The following is a 17,666-nucleotide window of genomic DNA, read 5'->3' as shown; positions in this document are numbered from 1 at the left end:
CTGTTGAGTATGTTTTATGAACCTGCCAGTCATCACTGCATGGCTCCCAGAGATCATGTTTAATGTGTCTCTGTAGAAGAATCTCATTACTTTGGGATTCTCTCAGAATGCTTAAGAAAAATATGGCCATGGACTAGACTAAAATTTCCTTTTGTGTACAACCGATGAAAGTTTTCTCTAAGCTAGTTAGTCATGGTTATGAGACTACAAGACAATTAGTTGGCCAGCTGGAAGCAGACTTTTTTATTTATGCTTAAAATGACTTCAGTTTTAGCTATGTGCATGTAGTATATTAAATACAACTTTAAAATCATTTTAAAAAGTAGGCTCATCATAAGCTCTTTTGGACAGCACAGATACAGTACACAGTTACTAAATCATTGTACATGTGTTTAAATCTTGCACAGTTATTCAGATTTGCCACTCAGGTTCTTCCAGTGATTACAATTTAATGAGATTTTCTGTACTCTCAGGTTAGACTGAAAGGAATTCCTTAAGGTTTCTTTCAGAAAATATCAAAAGGATTCATTTTAATAATTGAGTTAACTTCTAGAATTCTTAGGTCAGGACCAGAGTTTGTTGTAGAAATGAACTGAGCAGTGGTGCTTTGAGGGCAGCAGGTATGGGAAACAGAGGCAGGTGTGAGGTAAAAGTCTTCTGTGGAGCAGGCTGATTGCTAGTTACATCAGACACTGATGGAGATCCTTTAGTAATCTTTTTTTTGGAGACAGTCTCACTCTGTCGCCCAGGCTGGAGTGGAGTGTAGTGGCGTGATCTTGCCTCACTGCAACCTCCGCCTCCTGGGTTCAAGCGATTCTCCTACCTCGGCCTCCCATGTAGCTGGGACTACAGGCATGTGCTACCATGCCTGGCTAATTTTTGTATTTTATTTATTTATTTAGAGATAAGAGTCTTGCTTTATTGCCCAGGCTGGAGTACAGTAGCGTGATCTTGGCTCACTGCAACCTCCACCTCCCAGATTCAAGCAATTTTCCTGCCTCAACCTCCTGAGTAGCTGGGACCACAGGCACATGCCACCACACCTGGCTAGCTTTTTGTATTTTTAGTAGAAACGGGGTTTCACCATGTTGGCTGGGCTGGCCTCGAACTCCTGACCTCAGATGATCTACTCGCCTCCGCCTCCCAAATTGCTGGGATTACAGGCGTGAACCACCACGCCTGGCCTAATTTTTGTATTTTTAGTAGAGATGGGGTTTCGCCATGGTGGCCAGACTGGTCTTGAACTCCCGACCTCGGGTGTTCCTCCTGCCTTGGCCTCCCAAAGTGTTAGGATTACAGGCATGAGCCACCGTGTCCGGCCAACCCTTTAGTAATCTTAATTGTCTTGAGCATCCCTAGAAGTAGATGGGAAAGGGCACCCACATACCCCCCAGCTATTCCGTGTATAAGTTGCACTTCTGTAAGTAGATGCAGTGGATCATGCCTAATAACAGAAAGAATTGATTGCTGCCTCTCTGCTTTAAATAAGTGTTGCTCAGCCTACAGTCACATTTGTTTTATTCATCGAGAAGAATTAGATGCATCTGTATGTGACAGCTTTTGATGGGAAGATGGGGGAACAAAATAGTAATGCTAATTGTAAATCAAGTTTTTGTACTAGGTGTTTATACTACTAGATCCATATGCCTGAAAGAGTGGGGAAGCCCCAGCGTATTTACTTTTTGTATTAAGATCATGTTAATTATATTGACCTTCACTTCCTTTCTGGGCTGTTGAAAGATACTTGTTTCCTGACAAATTGATAAGGGATTATGCAGGAAGACACCTAGTCGGGGTATTCAACATGCTTAGAAGTAAGTTTTAAATTGCAGCATTAAAATGGGGAGGAATTTCCAAAAGGTGAGCCAGTTATGTGCGAACCATATTTTTAATTTTCTTGGATTCCATTTCATAAAGTCATACTATCAACACGTGAACAATGGGGAATTCTACCCCTTTCAAGTCATTTAATGAAAAGGGCCTAAGCTAAGACTGTGACTTGCCTGGCACTCAAATAATGTTATTTATATTTTTTTAGTTGCTAGACAACTCTGGGGCCCTTAGAGGGCTTCTCCGCTACAAGCTGTATGCTTTTTTGTCCTTTTGTTTTTCCTTCTTCAGTATGAGTATGACCATGATGCCAATGGTGAGAGAGTTGTCTTGGGGAAAGGCACGTATGGGATTGTGTATGCTGGCCGAGATCTGAGCAATCAAGTGCGAATAGCCATCAAAGAAATCCCGGAGAGAGATAGCAGGCAAGTCCAGGCGGGCCTTCCACATTTCGGGTGCCATCTCCACACCCCAGATCCCATACCCACCGCTGATGGTGTGGAGGAGTTAAGGACGAAAGCATTATGTTGTCACAAAACCTGTCATTCTCTTGCAATAGGGATGATCTGCCTTTTTTTTTTGAAACGAAGTCTCACTCTGTTGCCCAGGCTGGAATGCAGTGGCATGATCTCGGCTCACTGCAACCTCCGCCTCCCAGGTTCAAGCGATTCTTGTGGCTCAACCTATAGCTGGGATTACACCACACCCAGCTGATTTTTTTTTTTTTTTTTTTTTTTTGTATTTTTAGTAGAGACAGGATTTCATCATGTTGGTCAGGTTGGTCTCAAACTCCTGACCTCAAGTGATCTGCCCACCTTGGCCTATCAAAGTGCTGGGATTACAGGCGTGAGCCACCGCGCCCGGCGTGATCTGCTTTTGTTTTGTGTATTACAGATTGAGAAAATGGAAGAACTTCACTTCAGAGGCATGTGGATTGCAGAGGATCATATTTTAAAAGAAAACGTTTGTTGTTTTTCCACCTGTCAGCTAGGTCTAAAGTTTTACATTTTTTGCGTAGTTGTTTGCAAGTATATATACATTTTTGAGATGAAGTCTCACTCTGTCAATCAGGCAGGAGCGCAGTGGCAGATCTCGGCTCACTGCAGTCTCCGCCTCCTGGGCTCAAGTGATCTTCCCACCTCAGCTGCCTGAGGAGCTGGGACTACAGACACACGTCACCATGCCTGTCTAATTTTTGAGTGCAAGTATAATTTTTAAATGTGACCGGGTTATTTTAAATTCACATTGTAGCAGTTGAAAATGGCTATGATTTGTTCAGATGCATCATTGCGGAAAATTACACGTAGTTAAAAAAGAATCAGATTTTTGCAGTACAGAATTTTTTTTTTTTTTTTTTTTTTTTTTTTTTTTTTTTTTTTTTTTTTTGAGACGGAGTCTCGCTCTGTCGCCCAGGCTGGAGTGCAATGGCCGGATCTCAGCTCACTGCAAGCTCCGCCCCCTGGGTTTACACCATTCTCCTGCCTCAGCCTCCCAAGTAGCTGGGACTACAGGCGCCCGCCACCTCGCCCGGCTAGTTTTTTTGTATTTTTCAGTAGAGACGGGGTTTCACCGTATTAGCCAGGATGGTCTCGATCTCCTGACCTCGTGATCTGCCCGTCTCGGCCTCCCAAAGTGCTGGGATTACAGGCTTGAGCCACCGCGCCCGGCCCAGAATTTTTTTTAACATCCTACCCTTCACCCTCACCCATGGATTTTGGACTGTTTTTCTACCATTAGTACTACTTATTCATTTCTTTGACTTTTTTTAGTTTGAAGAAATGTTTGTTTCTAGCCAGGCATTGTGGCTCAAGCCTGTAATCCCAGCACTTTGGGAGGCTGAGGCGGGTAGATCACTTGAGGTCAAGAGTTCGAGACCAGCCTGGGCAACATGGTGAAACCCCATCTCGATTAAAAATACAGAAGTTAGGTGGGTGGGCATGGTGGCGCATGCTTGTAGTCCCAGCTACTCGGGAGGCTGAGGCACGAGAATCGCTTGAACCCGGAAGGCAGAGACTGCAGTGAGCCGAGATTGTGCCACTGCACTCCAGCCTGAGTGACAGAGTGAGACCCTGTCTCAAAAAAAAAAAAAAAAAAGTTTCTTTTTAAATGTATACCCCCACAGAATGCAAAATGAGCATTGCAGTGTTGACTGCCAAGTGTTTCTGTAGAGAAGCTACATACACAGTTGGAATTAGTCATCCCAGGGTCCACAGGGGTGCCAGACCACAGCTGTAGGGTTGCCTTCAGTGCCGAGTGCTGACGAATATGTGTAAATACCCTTTTATCTGGGTGATTGCTGATATATTGGGGATGAGTTGCAAGGGATTTCTGCCAGCTCTAAGACCTTTCATTCATCCGTTCATCTATTTGTTGATTTTCAGTGGGATAGCATGTTATGATACGTGAATTAAGAGACAGGACCTGAAATGAACTATTTCCATTTCTTCATTTCACCAATAAGAAAATCAAGACTGAGGAAGATTAAATGACTTTCCCAAGGATGTTTAGAAACCAGACTAGGATCCGAGTCTCTTGAGTTCCTCATCCAGCATCCAGTCTCTTTTCTCATGATGGATAAGGTGTTGCAGTTGTACATATTCGGGGAAAATGCTGGCATGTCCCATCTCCTTCATTTGGTAGCAATAGCTGTTCTCGCTTTTTGTTGCTGATCAGTAGTTCCTGGGATTATAAGAGCCGGAAGAGACCTTTTAGAGACTGTTTTGTTCAACTCCCTAAATTTATAGGCTGAACTTACGATGATTGGTACCTTCTCTGTGTCAGACTCTGGGCTGGCACTGGGGACTGAAAGGTGACTAGGATAGTGTCCTGTTCCCAGGATGGTGCTGGTTTGGTGGGAAATGCAGATGCTTTGCCTGTGAGTGAAAGTGCCAAGTGCCGTGACAGAGGAGTACACAGAGTGTTTTTAGAACACAGAAGAGGAATGAATTACTCTCCTTAGTGAGTTGTGGCAAGTTTGAAAAAATAGATAAACTTTGAGCTGGACTTTGAGGGATGAGTAAGAATTTCTTTAGTGGAAAAGGAGGCCTATGCTGATGGAAAAACAGAGCTGTTAAAACACAAAGTATATTCAGAGAACAACAGATTGTCTGATATGACTTGAACGTAGGATACAGGGCAGTGAAATGCTCTTGAAATGAGGCCAAAAAAATTTTTTTAAAGCCTTAGCCTGAACTGATCTTTGAAAGTCCTTGTATATAACATTAAATAGCCTGGTCTTTATGTGGAATTTATGTGGGGAAGGGGTGCGGTAAAGTGTATGTTTTAAGAAGAGGTAGTGTAATGGCTAAGGGTGGGGAATGGATTAAAAAGGCCAGAGGCCAGGGCTGGGTGGCCCATTAGGTGGCTGCTGTTGTGGTCTGGGGTGACTCTGTAGAATAAGACAACAGGGCAGCTGAGGACAGAACCTTCCAGAGCACCACCCTTCATGGAAGGCAGAGGATGACCACTCTTCATGGGAGGCAGAGGAAGAGGGGCTGTTGAGAGAGGTAAGGAAGGGTTGGTAGGTTCAGGCCCTAACAATAACAGTAATAACAATAGCAGTCATTCATTGAATACTCACCACATACCAGGTATTCCACTAAGTGCTTAAGGAAATGGACATGCCTTGGCTCCTGGCAGCCCTGCATGGCTGTAGGCTTATCCTCTATTGTACAGATGAGAAGTTGAGTCATCTCATGGAAGCCAGAGGAGAGCAAGTTTCCAGAAAGAAGGGATGGGCAGCAGTGGGGCAGGTCCTGTTGAGGTGAGATGTGGGTCTAGAGTCCCTGGGATTTGGCAGGTGACCCTGGCTCTGTTTTCCCAATAGGTATTCCCAGCCACTGCACGAGGAGATAGCCCTGCACAAGTACCTTAAGCACCGCAATATCGTTCAGTACCTGGGCTCTGTTTCAGAGAACGGCTACATTAAGATATTTATGGAGCAGGTGCCTGGAGGTGAGTAGTCGCTGTCTTCTGGTCTCGCATTCTGAAAATCACTACAACATTGATGTCATTTGTTGTCCTGCCATTTACAAAATGACAGACCCCTAAGCCAGGCCTGTAGGGCGCCTGTAGTCCCAGTTACTTGGGAGGCCGAGGTGGGAAGATCACTTGAGCCCATGAGGTCAAGGCTGCAGTGAGCCATGATCACAGCACTGCACTCCAGCGTGGCGACAGAGCAAAAGCCCATCGCTCTTAAAAAAAAAAAAAAAAAAAAAAAAAAAAAAAGCAACAGACCTTTTAGATGTTGGAAAGTTGGATACTTTCCAAATGTCATATAAGCAGTCTGTTTCTGGTTTGTTGATGCAGTTTGTTCAACCCACAAATATTCATTGACTGTCTACTGAGAAAACATAGTCTTTGGCCTTGAGGCCTTCACAGTCTAGGAGTTTAAAGATGGGTTTGGACAAGGGTGCAAAAGAGGGAACATAGGTGTTAAAGTGACAATGCAAAATAGCATTTTGATAATGAACTCAAGCACCAGTGTTTTATCCACAAAAATCCCTGAATTCAAGGATAGGGCACAGGAGGGGAGTTCCTGGGATCTGAAGCCAGACCATCTAGTTTGAATCAGTTCCTTCATCCACAAGCTGTGTGACTTCAGGCAAATTGTTTTATCTCTCTGTGCCCTCAGTTTTCTGATTGAATAAATGAACTGTAAAATTGGAGTAATAATGACTCTGATAATTGGATTAATAATTATTGGAATAACAATAACGCTGTCTCAGTGGGCTGCTGGGTGGATTCTGTCTGGCAGAGAACAAGAGCTCAGTAAGTGCTCATTGAAATAATAAAATGAATCAAACTCTTCAATAAAATAATAGTTATCTGAATACAGATGTTGAAACCTCAGTTAGAAATCTTCATTCATTCACTCAACCGACAGTTATTAAGAGTCTACTATTACAGGAAGAGTCTTAAGTATATTTATTAAGAGCCAGGCAGTCAGCCAGGCACAGTGGCTCACGCCTGTAATTCCAGCACTTTGGGAGGCCAAGGCGGATGGATCACTTGGGGCCAGGAGTTCAAGACCAGCCTGGGCAACATGGAGAAACCCCCTCTCTACTAAAAATACAAAAAATTAGCCAGGTGTGGTGGCCTGTGCCTGTAGTCCCAGCTACTCCGGAGGCTGAGGCACGAGAATCGCTTGAACCCAGGAGGCGGAGGTTGCAGTGAGCCAATATCATACCACTGCACTCTATCCTGGGTGACACAGTGAGACTCTGTCTCCAGAAATAAAAGAAAGAGCCAGGCAGTGGGCTAGATTTTCAGGGTTATGTTAGGATAAATGAAGTAGTTTCTTTTCCCCTTAAGTTGGCCATAGTCTATCAGAAAACTCGTCCATTGCTGCTTTTTTCTTTTTTCTTTGTTGAGATGAAGTCTCTGTCTGTTGCCCAGGCTGGAGTGCAGCGGTACGATCTTGGCTCACTGACTGCAACCTCTGCCTCCCGGGTTCAAGCAATTCTCCCTGCCTCAGCCTCTCAAGTAGCTGGGATTACAAGTGCGTGCCACCACGCCTGGCTAATTTTTGTATTTTTAGTAGAAATGGGGTTTTGCCATGTTGACCAGGCTGGTCTTGAACTGACCTCAGGTGATCTGCCCACCTTGGCCTCCCAAAGTGCTGGGATTACAGGCGTGAGGCACTGCGCCCAACCCATTACTCTTCACATTAGTTGATAACCCCATCCCAGGTCTTAGGTTTAAGGGTATCAACAGAATTAGAGACAGATGTGTTCATCCCCTTTTACAGATGGGGAGACCAAGGTAGATCAAGGTCCCATAACACTGTGTAAGTGGGAAGCTGAGACCGGCTGATGTCTGAGGGCCCGTTCCTGCCAGTGAACAGGACGTCCTGCAGCTCACATGATGTCCTTCGAGACGTGGTCACAGCGTCCTGAAGGGAGCTTTTCTTTTGGCCCAAATGTTCAGTGTTTAATAGTGTAATTGGGGGAAGTGGTTGTTGATCAAGACAGTCCTGCCCTGTGACCTGCCACTGTGGCTTTCTCGCATTGAGGACAGAGACCCAACTTCTTCCAGTCCTACTCCTTGTCACCCTAAAGGGCCCCTCACTCTGGACCTGTCCACTTCTGATTACAGGAAAGGTATAAAACGTGGCTTTGACCCAAGCAGAATGGCTGAGACAGACCTGCTGTAAACAAGTGTCATGGGACCTGAGTTATCTACGCCAGCAGCCCATATCTCTCAAGTTGAGAGAGAATTATTTTGCTCTCCTCCTAACTTCGTGCAGCTGAACAGAGCTAAGCCCACAATTGGCCCCACTGAATTTCAGGGGGCACAAGGGGTTTGTGTTCACCCTCCGCCTCTGGTCAGGTTCATGCGCTGCTTCGCTTCCAGTCCGTTCCCTGGCTGTACCTGTAGTGGGGAGGAAGCATGTTGCATTTAGCCCAGATCCAATGGTGTTGGTGTAAGCACTTAGGTTAGAAACCTCACCTCACTTTATTTCCCTGAACTCTTACCATTGAAACTTTCTCTTCCTGATACGTTTTTTGCCGTGACTGTCTCTAGGAAGCCTTTCGGCTCTTCTGCGATCCAAATGGGGGCCGATGAAGGAACCGACGATCAAGTTTTACACCAAACAGATCCTGGAGGGCCTTAAGTATCTCCATGAAAACCAGATCGTGCACAGAGACATAAAGGTACTTGCTTTTTAAAGCTGACGAGGTTGCCTTTGCTTGTATCAGATCATGAGAGCTGTCGGTGGTATCTGCTGAGTGACTGGCTGACAGAGGGGTATGATTTAGCACAACCGTCCCCAAAATGCAAAGTCTAGTTTTCCTAGAGACTTGTGACAGTTTCCCAAGGTCCAGATCCATTTCATATGAGTTCGTCTCAGCCGGTCTTTTAAGCACTTGATGTTGTTCTTTTCCAAAGGGCGATAATGTTCTGGTGAACACCTACAGTGGAGTGGTGAAAATCTCCGATTTTGGGACCTCAAAGCGTCTTGCGGGTGTGAACCCCTGCACAGAGACTTTTACTGGTAAGCGGACCAGAGCTTGGCATGGGGTGCCCATCCTGCAGTTATGCTTTCTGCACAAGCTGTGGTTGTTCAACCGTTATTTAGTGAGCACCTTCTCGGAGCAGAGTCAGCAATTTACTTGAAGTGGACGGTGTATTGTTCCCAACTTCAAATTGTTGTAACTTTGTCATAGTGATGCACTTAGCCAGCTGCTTGTGGCAACAAGATTGCCCTACTTTGTTCTTTGTCATCCAGAAGTTGGGTAGATGGAGTGCTCTGCTGAGGTTCTGAGGTTTTTTTTTTTTTTTTTCTTTTTAAGACGGGATCTCACTCTGTCGCCCAGGCTGGAGTGCAGTGGCATGATCTCGGCTTTCTGCAACTTCCACCTCCTGGGTTCAAGTGATTCTCGTGTCTCAGCCTCCCAAGTAGCTGGGATTATAGGCGCGCCCCCTACCATGCCTGACTAAGTTTTGTATTTTCAGTAGAGACAAGGTTTCACCATGTTGGCCAAGCTGGTCTCGAACTCCTGACCTCAAGTGATTCGCCCACCTCAGCCTCCCAAAGTGCTGGGATAGATTACAGGTGTGAGCCACTGTGCCCGGCCTCTGCTCAGGCTTCCTGAAGGTCCCTCAACCAATCAGCAGGATGGCAGCACATCTCTTTAAAGTTAATAGCACATGATTTGAAATTGTAGGTAATGCTGAATAACAATATTCCTCAGACAACTGATTAAGACATTTTATTGGTCTGTCATAAAAATAACCTGTTACCGTAGTGAATTCTGGTACCTTGTGTTTTGACATGATTGTGTTTCCAAGAGAGGCTAATTCTTCCTGGGGAATATGGTATTCCAAGTGATTTTGAGGAATTGGATTTTCTTGTCCGTGTGTCAGTGATGGAATAACTTGAGCATTGAGAGGGACTGGGTTCAAAGGGTGGTATACAATTACCAGCTAGTTTCACAGTTGCAAGATCAGTAAGTAGAATGATGGTCAAAAGCTACCTGTGGCTATTGGAAATTCCTGCTTAAACCTGACTCATAACAAGAACTTTGATCCTTGGAAAGAAGTACTGATTTTTGAATAAGTAAAGGTTTGGAGTCCCCCAAGGAGTAATGTAAAGATCACAAAGATCTTGCTTGATAGAATTATGAAGCAGCTGAGGCCTGGCATAGTGGCTGGCACCTATAATCCCAGCACTTTAAGAGGCCGAGATGGGAGGATCACTTGAGGCCAGCAGTGCAAGACCAGCCTGGTCAATATAGTGAGACCCCATTTCTTAAAAAAAAAAAAAAAAAAAATGAAACAGCTTTCATAGGCTGGGCACTTTGGGAGATTGAGGCAGGAGGATCTCACTTGAGCTCAGGAGTTCAAGACCAGCCTGGGCAGCATAGGGAGAATCCCATCTCTACAAAAAATAAATAATAATTATTACATGTTTTATTTATATATTATATACATGATTATATATAATATATAATATTTGTATATTATATATTATATAATAATTATAGCAATTATTGGCTGGGTGTGGTGGTGTGCACCTGTGGTCCCAGCTACTAGTGAGGCTGAGGTGGGAGGATCTCTTGAGCCCAGGAGGTTGAGGCTGCAGTGAGCTGTGATGGTGCCACTGCACTCCAGCTTGGGTGGCAGGGCGAGACACTGTCTCAAAAAAAAAAAAAAAAAAAAAATCAGCTCTTAAAATAATATAGCTCTGAAATAAGCTATAAAAGACAGGTGACTGTTCTCTATCTCTGCAGTCACCAAAGCTGTAGAGTGGACAGCTTGGGTCTTATTTTTGGTGAATAATGTCTCAGCTTTGAAAGCCTTTTTGTCAACGAGAGAGTTGTTGTGTGTCAGCCACTGGACACCCACAGTGGAGACATATTCACCATCTAAAGAGAAGTTTAATACATCACAAAATGACTTCTCACTTGTAGCACAAGGGAGGTAGTGTGCCTGAAAATGGGAAAATATTATACCAGGGACACTATCAGAATCTCCCAAAGAATGAGTGCATTGAATTTTCATTCATTGTTTCTGGTATAAATATACATATAGATCTATCAATATGTGTATATGAATATGTATGTATGACTAGCACTTTATTTTCTTTTAGCATTTTACTACCCTAATTGAAAATAACTTGTATCCTCCTCTTTGGAAGCCAACAATTAGCTTGGCAATACGTAGCAAGAGGGGCTCTGATATGACCAGGAGTTATTTCAAGACATAAAACCCCCAACAATTTATCTCATAATTAGCATCCCTGAGGAGGAAAGAAACTCACAAAGAAAACACATGTATAATTCATCCTTGCATATCACATTTCCCAAGTAATTGGCTTGAGGAGGCACAGATTTTGCATTGCAAAAGAATGCAGGGGTGTTTGGGGGATAATAAAGAAGGGGTCTCATTTTGGTTAGGAAATTCCCCTGCATATAATTGCTCTTTGCAAAACAGAGCAGTTCTGTAAGGAAATCTCAGCTGGTTGGTGCAGAACTCTGGGTCGGTGGTTGCTCAGCCTGGCAGGAGAGCCAGAGGGTTTCAGGCAACTTCCTGGCCTGGAGCCCTCCCTCAATGTGTTCCTCTGAAGGGTTTGCCCCACACATAGGAACCTGTGAGAACAGGAGGAAGTTATAGCCAGGGTCAGCCCCTACTTGTCTTTTTTTTTTTTTTTTTAACAGTGTTATCGAGGTATAGCTGACATATCATCAGAGCACCCCTTAGAAGTGCACAATTCATTGGTTTTCAGTAAATTTACTGAGTTGCTCAGCCATCACCACGATCCAGTGTCTGAACCTAGCAGCCCTCATGCCCCTTGGTACTCAATCCCCATTCCCACTCCAGCCCCAGCTTATCACTCATCTGCTTTGTTGTGTTTGTGTGACTTTGCCCATTGTGGATATTCATACGCATGGAATGAATACAATATATGGGGTTTTGCATGTAGCTTCTTTCACGTTGAGTCCTGTTTTTGCAGTTCCTCCATGCAGTGGTGTGTATGGGTACTTCACTGTTGTTCATGGCTGAATGGCATTCCATTGTGTGGAGAACCACATTTTGTTCATCCATTTACCAGTTAACAGTCATTTGGGATTGTTTTTACTTTTTGGCCACTGTGGATAATGATGCTGTGAACATTCGCATACAAAGTGTGTGTGAACATGTGTTTTCAGCCCTCTGGGGTAGATACCTAGGAGGAGAACTCAGGACAGGAACTCTGTTCCTGTCTGGCTGCAAACATCGTTGGTTCAAATTCTGGCCCAACCACTTGCTAGCTGTGTGACCTTGGGCATATTACTTAACCTCCATGTGCCTCAGTTTCTTCGTAAGTAAAATAGAAATGCTCGTCGTACCTACTCATAGGGTTTTTATGAGAGTAAAGTGAGTTACTGATGAAGTGCTTTGACTGGTCCCTGGCGCATAGCAAGTGCAATTGAAGTGTTTGCTAATTAAATAATCACTTGTTCTTAGAAGTCATGGGTTATTAGAGCTGGAAGGAGCCTTTAAGAGAACTGAGTTTAGGTGTGTAACTTATGTGTTGAACCCATTGGACTCAAAGGGCATAATCACAAAAGCCACTGGATTTTTCTCTCCCACTTTTCATCCTGCCGGGAGCGGGATTTCTTTCCTTTGACTTTTCCATCCACCCTTACATAACAGAGAAAGTCATACCGACACTTGAAGGAGCGCACACAGTCTGAATTCAGGAATTAAAAAGGACTCATTGCTTGAACCCTGGAGGCGGAGGTTGCGTGAGCGGAGATTGAGCCACTGCACTCCAGCCTGGGCAACAGAGCTAGACCCTGTCTCAAAAAAAAAAAAAAAAAAAGAAGGATTCAGGCTAATATACTGATCAACACTCTGGTCCTCATTCAAAAGTCAGACCGCTCTCCCCTCTCCCTGCAGGCAGCGACCTGTGGTCAGGAGCAGAGTGTTGGCTTTTTCTCCCTGATCACCAGTTGCAGAAAGGAGAGGACAGGAGCAGGGAAAGTTGTCACTTGACTAGCACTGTTGGAAGCTGGCTTTGCATGCTGTGGGCCTGGCTGATGTTTAGTTATTTTCCCTCGCTGGCTCCCTCTGGATGTAACGCCTGTGTCGTGGGCAGGGGCCTGTCCTTTGTCTGACTGCCCCCTCCTCCCAGTCATTTACCCCTTACATCACATCCTCCCTCCATCTCTTTCTGTTGAGGGATTCAGCTCGTGGAGGACTGTGTTTGAGCAGGAATTCCTTTTCTTTTTTTCTTTTAGTATTTTACTGGGCAGCCCCTGGAACCAGAACAGGTTCTGAGAGAGACTCCCAGGATTCCTTTTAGGAAGACCATAGGCCGGGCACGGTGGCTCATGCCTGTAATCCCAGCTCTCTGGGAGGCTGAGGTGGGAGGATCGCTTGAGCCCAGGAGTTTGAGACCAGCCTGGCCAACATAGTGAGACCCCGTCTCTACCAAAAATATAAAAATTAGCTGGGTGTGTGGTGTGCACTTGTAGTCTCAGCTACTCAGGAGACTGAGGTGAGAGGATCACCTGAGCCCAGAAGAATGAGGCTGCAGTAAGCCATGATTGTGCCACTGCACTCCATCCTGGGCGACAGAATGAGACCCTGTCAATCAGTCAATCAATCAAATAAATAATAAAAAATAAAAGATAAACCCTAAGCCAGTATTTCTGTAATAGGTCCCCCATCTGGTGTCCGGGGTTCATGAAGCTTCAGCCCACTGTTGAGAGGGTGTGGCAGTACCCCCAGACCGTACAGCCCCCTGTCTGCTGCTGGAAGTTACCTTTGCTCCGTTGGGAGCCAGTCCACTGTGTAATTTACCTACAGGAACACATACACATGGAGCTGAGTCGGCTCAGTGAAGCCCCCTTCAAAGGCTTTGGGTTAGGAACAAGTGGCGCCCCCTTCCCACCAGACTCATCCCTTGGGCAGGTCAACTAGGGTAGTCCCCTGGACCATGGGAAGATCGTACCTTACTTTTCTTTTCTGTACTTGATTAATATGAAATTTCGAAATTTGGGCTCTAACGGTATCTCGTGACTTGGTATTGAGGGGCTTGAATTGCCCTGGGCCCACACGCTTTTGGGGACAGTCGTGCCCCAAATCCTGTAACTTGGGAGAGGGTAGGCAGCCCAGCATATCTCTCTGTGAAGAAGCTGCTTCAGCACCACCCCCTACACTACTCTGTCAACTCTCTCAGCCGCTTGGTCAGAATAGAAGGTTCCTGGGCCTCAGTTATAAGCTCGTGTCTTCTGCCGTGTGTCGTCTTTGCTGGTAATTTTAAAATCCTGTTGGACAATTCTCCAGGAGTCCCCAGTGGATTTTGTGCCCTAGCGGGCTGAGTCAGTGCCTGCGGGTCTCTTGGTCACCTTGTTCTGAACTCTGCACCACTGCACTGGTGTGGGTACCTAAGAGCCATAGTGGGCTGTGACCAGTGACCAGTGTGTTAGGGCATACCTTGGAGGAAATATAGTTTAGGGAGCATATGAGGCCCCAGGAGAACCAGATTTTTATTTATTATTATTATTTCTTTAGAAATGGAGCCTTACTCTGTCGCCCAGGCTGGAGTGCAGTGGCATGTTCTCAGCTCAGTACAACCTCCGCCACCCGGGTTCAAACGATTCTCCTGCCTCAGCCTCCTGAGTAGCTGGGACCACAGGCGCGCGCCACCGTGCCCGGCTAATTTTTGTATTTTCAGTAGAGACGGGGTTTCACCATGTTGGCCAGGCTGGTCTCGAACTCCTGACCTCAAGCCATCTGCCTGCTTCGGCCTCCTAAAGTGCTGGGATCACAGGTGTCAGCCACTGTGCCTGGCCTATGAGAGCCAGATTTAAGGCAACCCAATTTTCCAGGAGTTGTGCATGATTCAGATGCCCCACCATGCCATCTTCACTTGGTTTTCTCGACAGAATCCAGCCTTTGGGATAGCTGATGTTCACACCCAACGTGCATCCCACCAGGGAGTGTTCCCTTGAGTATTTGAAATAGTTGTGTGTGTCCATCTCTCTGTTGGAAGTACTGAGAGTGAATGGTTACCCTGTGAATACAGTAGTACATAAAATGGAGCACCCAGTTTTCCATTATTGCCCTGTACCTTCCAGTGACATGGAAAGATGCTCCAATGTGGTTTTGGAAATCCTTACATGCTCTTACTCAGGCAGCTTTTTTTTCCAGCAGCGCTTCTTCTTGATATAGCATGTGGATGAGTGATGTCATGATGTGTAGTTCTGAACTTGGAGGTAGAAAACATGGGTTCTAGCCTAAGCGAATCCTTGAGCGTCTCTGAACCTCAGTTGCCTCCTGTGTAAAGTAGGAATAATGGTAGACAGTGCTTCCTCTGCCCAACCTTCCAGAGTCGTTTGAGTCAGATGGACAAAGGTATGTGGAGACAATTGGTAAGCCATCAAGTGCTCACCAGAAGTCAGATTTGTGGCAGGCAGCCTCCAAAATGACCCCCAATGATCCCTACCTCCTGATAGTCACACCCTTGCGTAGTTCCCTCCCATTAAATGTGGACTGGACTTAGCGACTTGCTTCTAATGAATAGGAAGGAGTGGGAGTGATGGTGTGTGATCTGGAGACTAGGTCATAAAAGGCAGTGTGCCATTCCTCTTTCTCTCGGATCACTCTCTCTGAGGGAAGCCATGTCTCAAGCCAGTCCTATGGAGGATCCCATGTAGTGAAAAACCGAAACCCTCCACTAGCTCTATCCTTAGTGAGTGGGCTTGGAAACTGATCCTCCAGCCCCAGTCCAGCCTTCAGATGACTGTAGGCCCAGCTGATGTCTGGACTGCAACTTCCTGGGAGACCCTGAGCCAGGTCCATCTAGCTAGCTAGTTGCTCCTGGATTTCAACCCTTAGAAACTCTGTAAGACCTAACTGTTTGTTGTTTGAGTTGATAGATTTGGGGGATCATTTCTTAAACAGCAATAAATAACTAATATGAATGCCATTATTAAGTCCTTGCCTTTAGAAGAGTGCTGTTCACCATGGCTCCATATTTTTAAAAATCTGCAAATTTATTTTTAACTTTTGTGGGTATATAGTAGGTATATATATTTATGGGGTATATAGACTATTTGATGCAGGCATATAATGTGTAATAATCGCATCAGGGTAAATAAGGTATTTATTACCTCAGGCATTTATCCTTTGTGTTACAGGCAATCCAATTATGCTCTTTTCATTTTTTAAAAATGTACAGTTTTTTTGTTTCGTTTGTTTGTCTGTTTGTTTTGAAACAAGGTCTCACTCCCATCTGCCCAGGCTGGAGTGCAGTGGCATGATCTTGGTTCATTGCAGCCCCAACTTCCTGAGCTCAGGTGATCCTCCCACCTCAGCCTCCCAAGTAGCTGGGACTACAGGTGTACACCGCCACCCCTGACTAATTTTTTGTACATTTTTAGTAGAGATGGGGTCTCGCTCTGTTGCCCAGGCTGGTCTCAGACACCTGGACTCAAATGATCCATCCATCTCGGCCTCCCAAAGTGCTGGGATTGCAGGCATGAGCCACCGTGCCCGGCCAAAATGTATTGACTATAGTCACCCTGTTGTGCTATCAAATACTAGATCTTATTCATTCTTTCTATTTTTTTTGTACCCACTAACCATCCCTACCTTCTCCCAGCCCCCACTGCCCTTTCCAGCCTCTGGTAAGCATCCTTCTACTCTCTATGTCCCTGAGTTCTATTGTTTTGATTTTTAGCTCCCACAAATAAGTGAGAGCACGTCATGTTTCTCTTTCTGTGCCTGACTTATTTCGCTTAATATAGTGATCTCCAGTTCCATCCATGTTGTTGCAGATGACAGGATCTCATTCTTTTAATGGCTGAATAGTACTCCATTGTATATAAGTACCACATTTTCTTTATCCATTCATCTGATGAGGGACACTTAGGTTGCCTCCAAATCTTAGCTATGGTGAAGAGTGCTGCAACAAACACGGGAGTGCAGGTATCTCTTTGATATACTGATTTCCTTTCTTTTGTGTATATACCTAGGAGTGGGATTGCTGGATCCTATGATAACTCTATTTTTAGTTTTTTGAGGAATCTCCAAACTGTTCTCCATGGTGGTTGTACTAATTTATATTCCCACCAACAGTGTGTGAGGGTTCTCTTTTCTCTACGTCCTTGCCCACATTTGTTTTTGCCTGTCTTTTGGATATCAGCCATTTTAACTGCAGTGAGATACTATCTCACTGTGGTTTTGATTTGCATTTCTCCGATGATTAGGGATGTTGAGCACCCTTTCATATGCCTGTTTGCCATTTGTATGTCTTCTTTTGAGAAATGTCTAGCCGGGCGCGGTGGCTCAAGCCTGTAATCCCAGCACTTTGGGAGGCCGAGACGGGTGGATCACGAGGTCACGAGATCGAGGCCATCCTGGCTAACACGGTGAAACCCCGTCTCTACTAAAAAATACAAAAAACTAGCCAGGCGAGGTGGCGGGCGCCTGTGGTCCCAGCTGCTCGGGAGGCTGAGGCAGGAGAATGGCGTGAACCCGGGAGGCGGAGCTTGCAGTGAGCTGAGATCCGGCCACTGCACTCCAGCACCGGCGACAGAGCGAGACTCCGTCTCAAAAAAAAAAAAAAAAAAAAAAACAAGAGAAATGTCTATTCAGATCTTTTGCCCATTTTTAAAAATCAAATTATTAGATTTTTTTCTGATAGAGTTGTGTGAGCTCCTTATGTATTCTGGTGATTAATCCCTTGGCAGAGGGGTAGTTTGCAAATATTTTCTTCCATTCTGTGGGTTGTCTCTTCACTTTGCCGACTGTTTCCTTTGCTGTGCAAAATCTCCAAATTTAGAATTAAGCAGACTAAATAGGCTTCAATTATGAAATAATTGTACCAGGATGGACAG

The 17,666-nt window shown here is 45.1% G+C and overlaps 1 protein-coding gene across 3 annotated transcripts in view; it reads left to right on the top strand.

The window, feature by feature from the left end:
* Positions 1-17,666, top strand: part of MAP3K15 (mitogen-activated protein kinase kinase kinase 15) — a 153,263-nt gene that overhangs the window by 112,763 nt on the left and 22,834 nt on the right. For 2 of the 3 annotated variants that reach the window (XM_030933902.1, XM_030933900.1), the window contains 4 exons: positions 2,122-2,255; positions 5,657-5,784; positions 8,356-8,486; positions 8,722-8,827. In XM_030933902.1, the coding sequence (XP_030789762.1) occupies positions 2,122-2,255; positions 5,657-5,784; positions 8,356-8,486; positions 8,722-8,827 (499 nt within the window). The remainder of the gene's footprint in view (positions 1-2,121; positions 2,256-5,656; positions 5,785-8,355; positions 8,487-8,721; positions 8,828-17,666) is intronic. The other variant, XM_030933901.1, reaches the window with a different exon arrangement.

This window comes from Rhinopithecus roxellana, chromosome 7 (genome assembly GCF_007565055.1).
Source record: "Rhinopithecus roxellana isolate Shanxi Qingling chromosome 7, ASM756505v1, whole genome shotgun sequence".
Classification (NCBI taxonomy): Eukaryota; Metazoa; Chordata; class Mammalia; order Primates; family Cercopithecidae; genus Rhinopithecus; species Rhinopithecus roxellana.
This window is presented reverse-complemented; position numbering and strand designations above follow the sequence as displayed.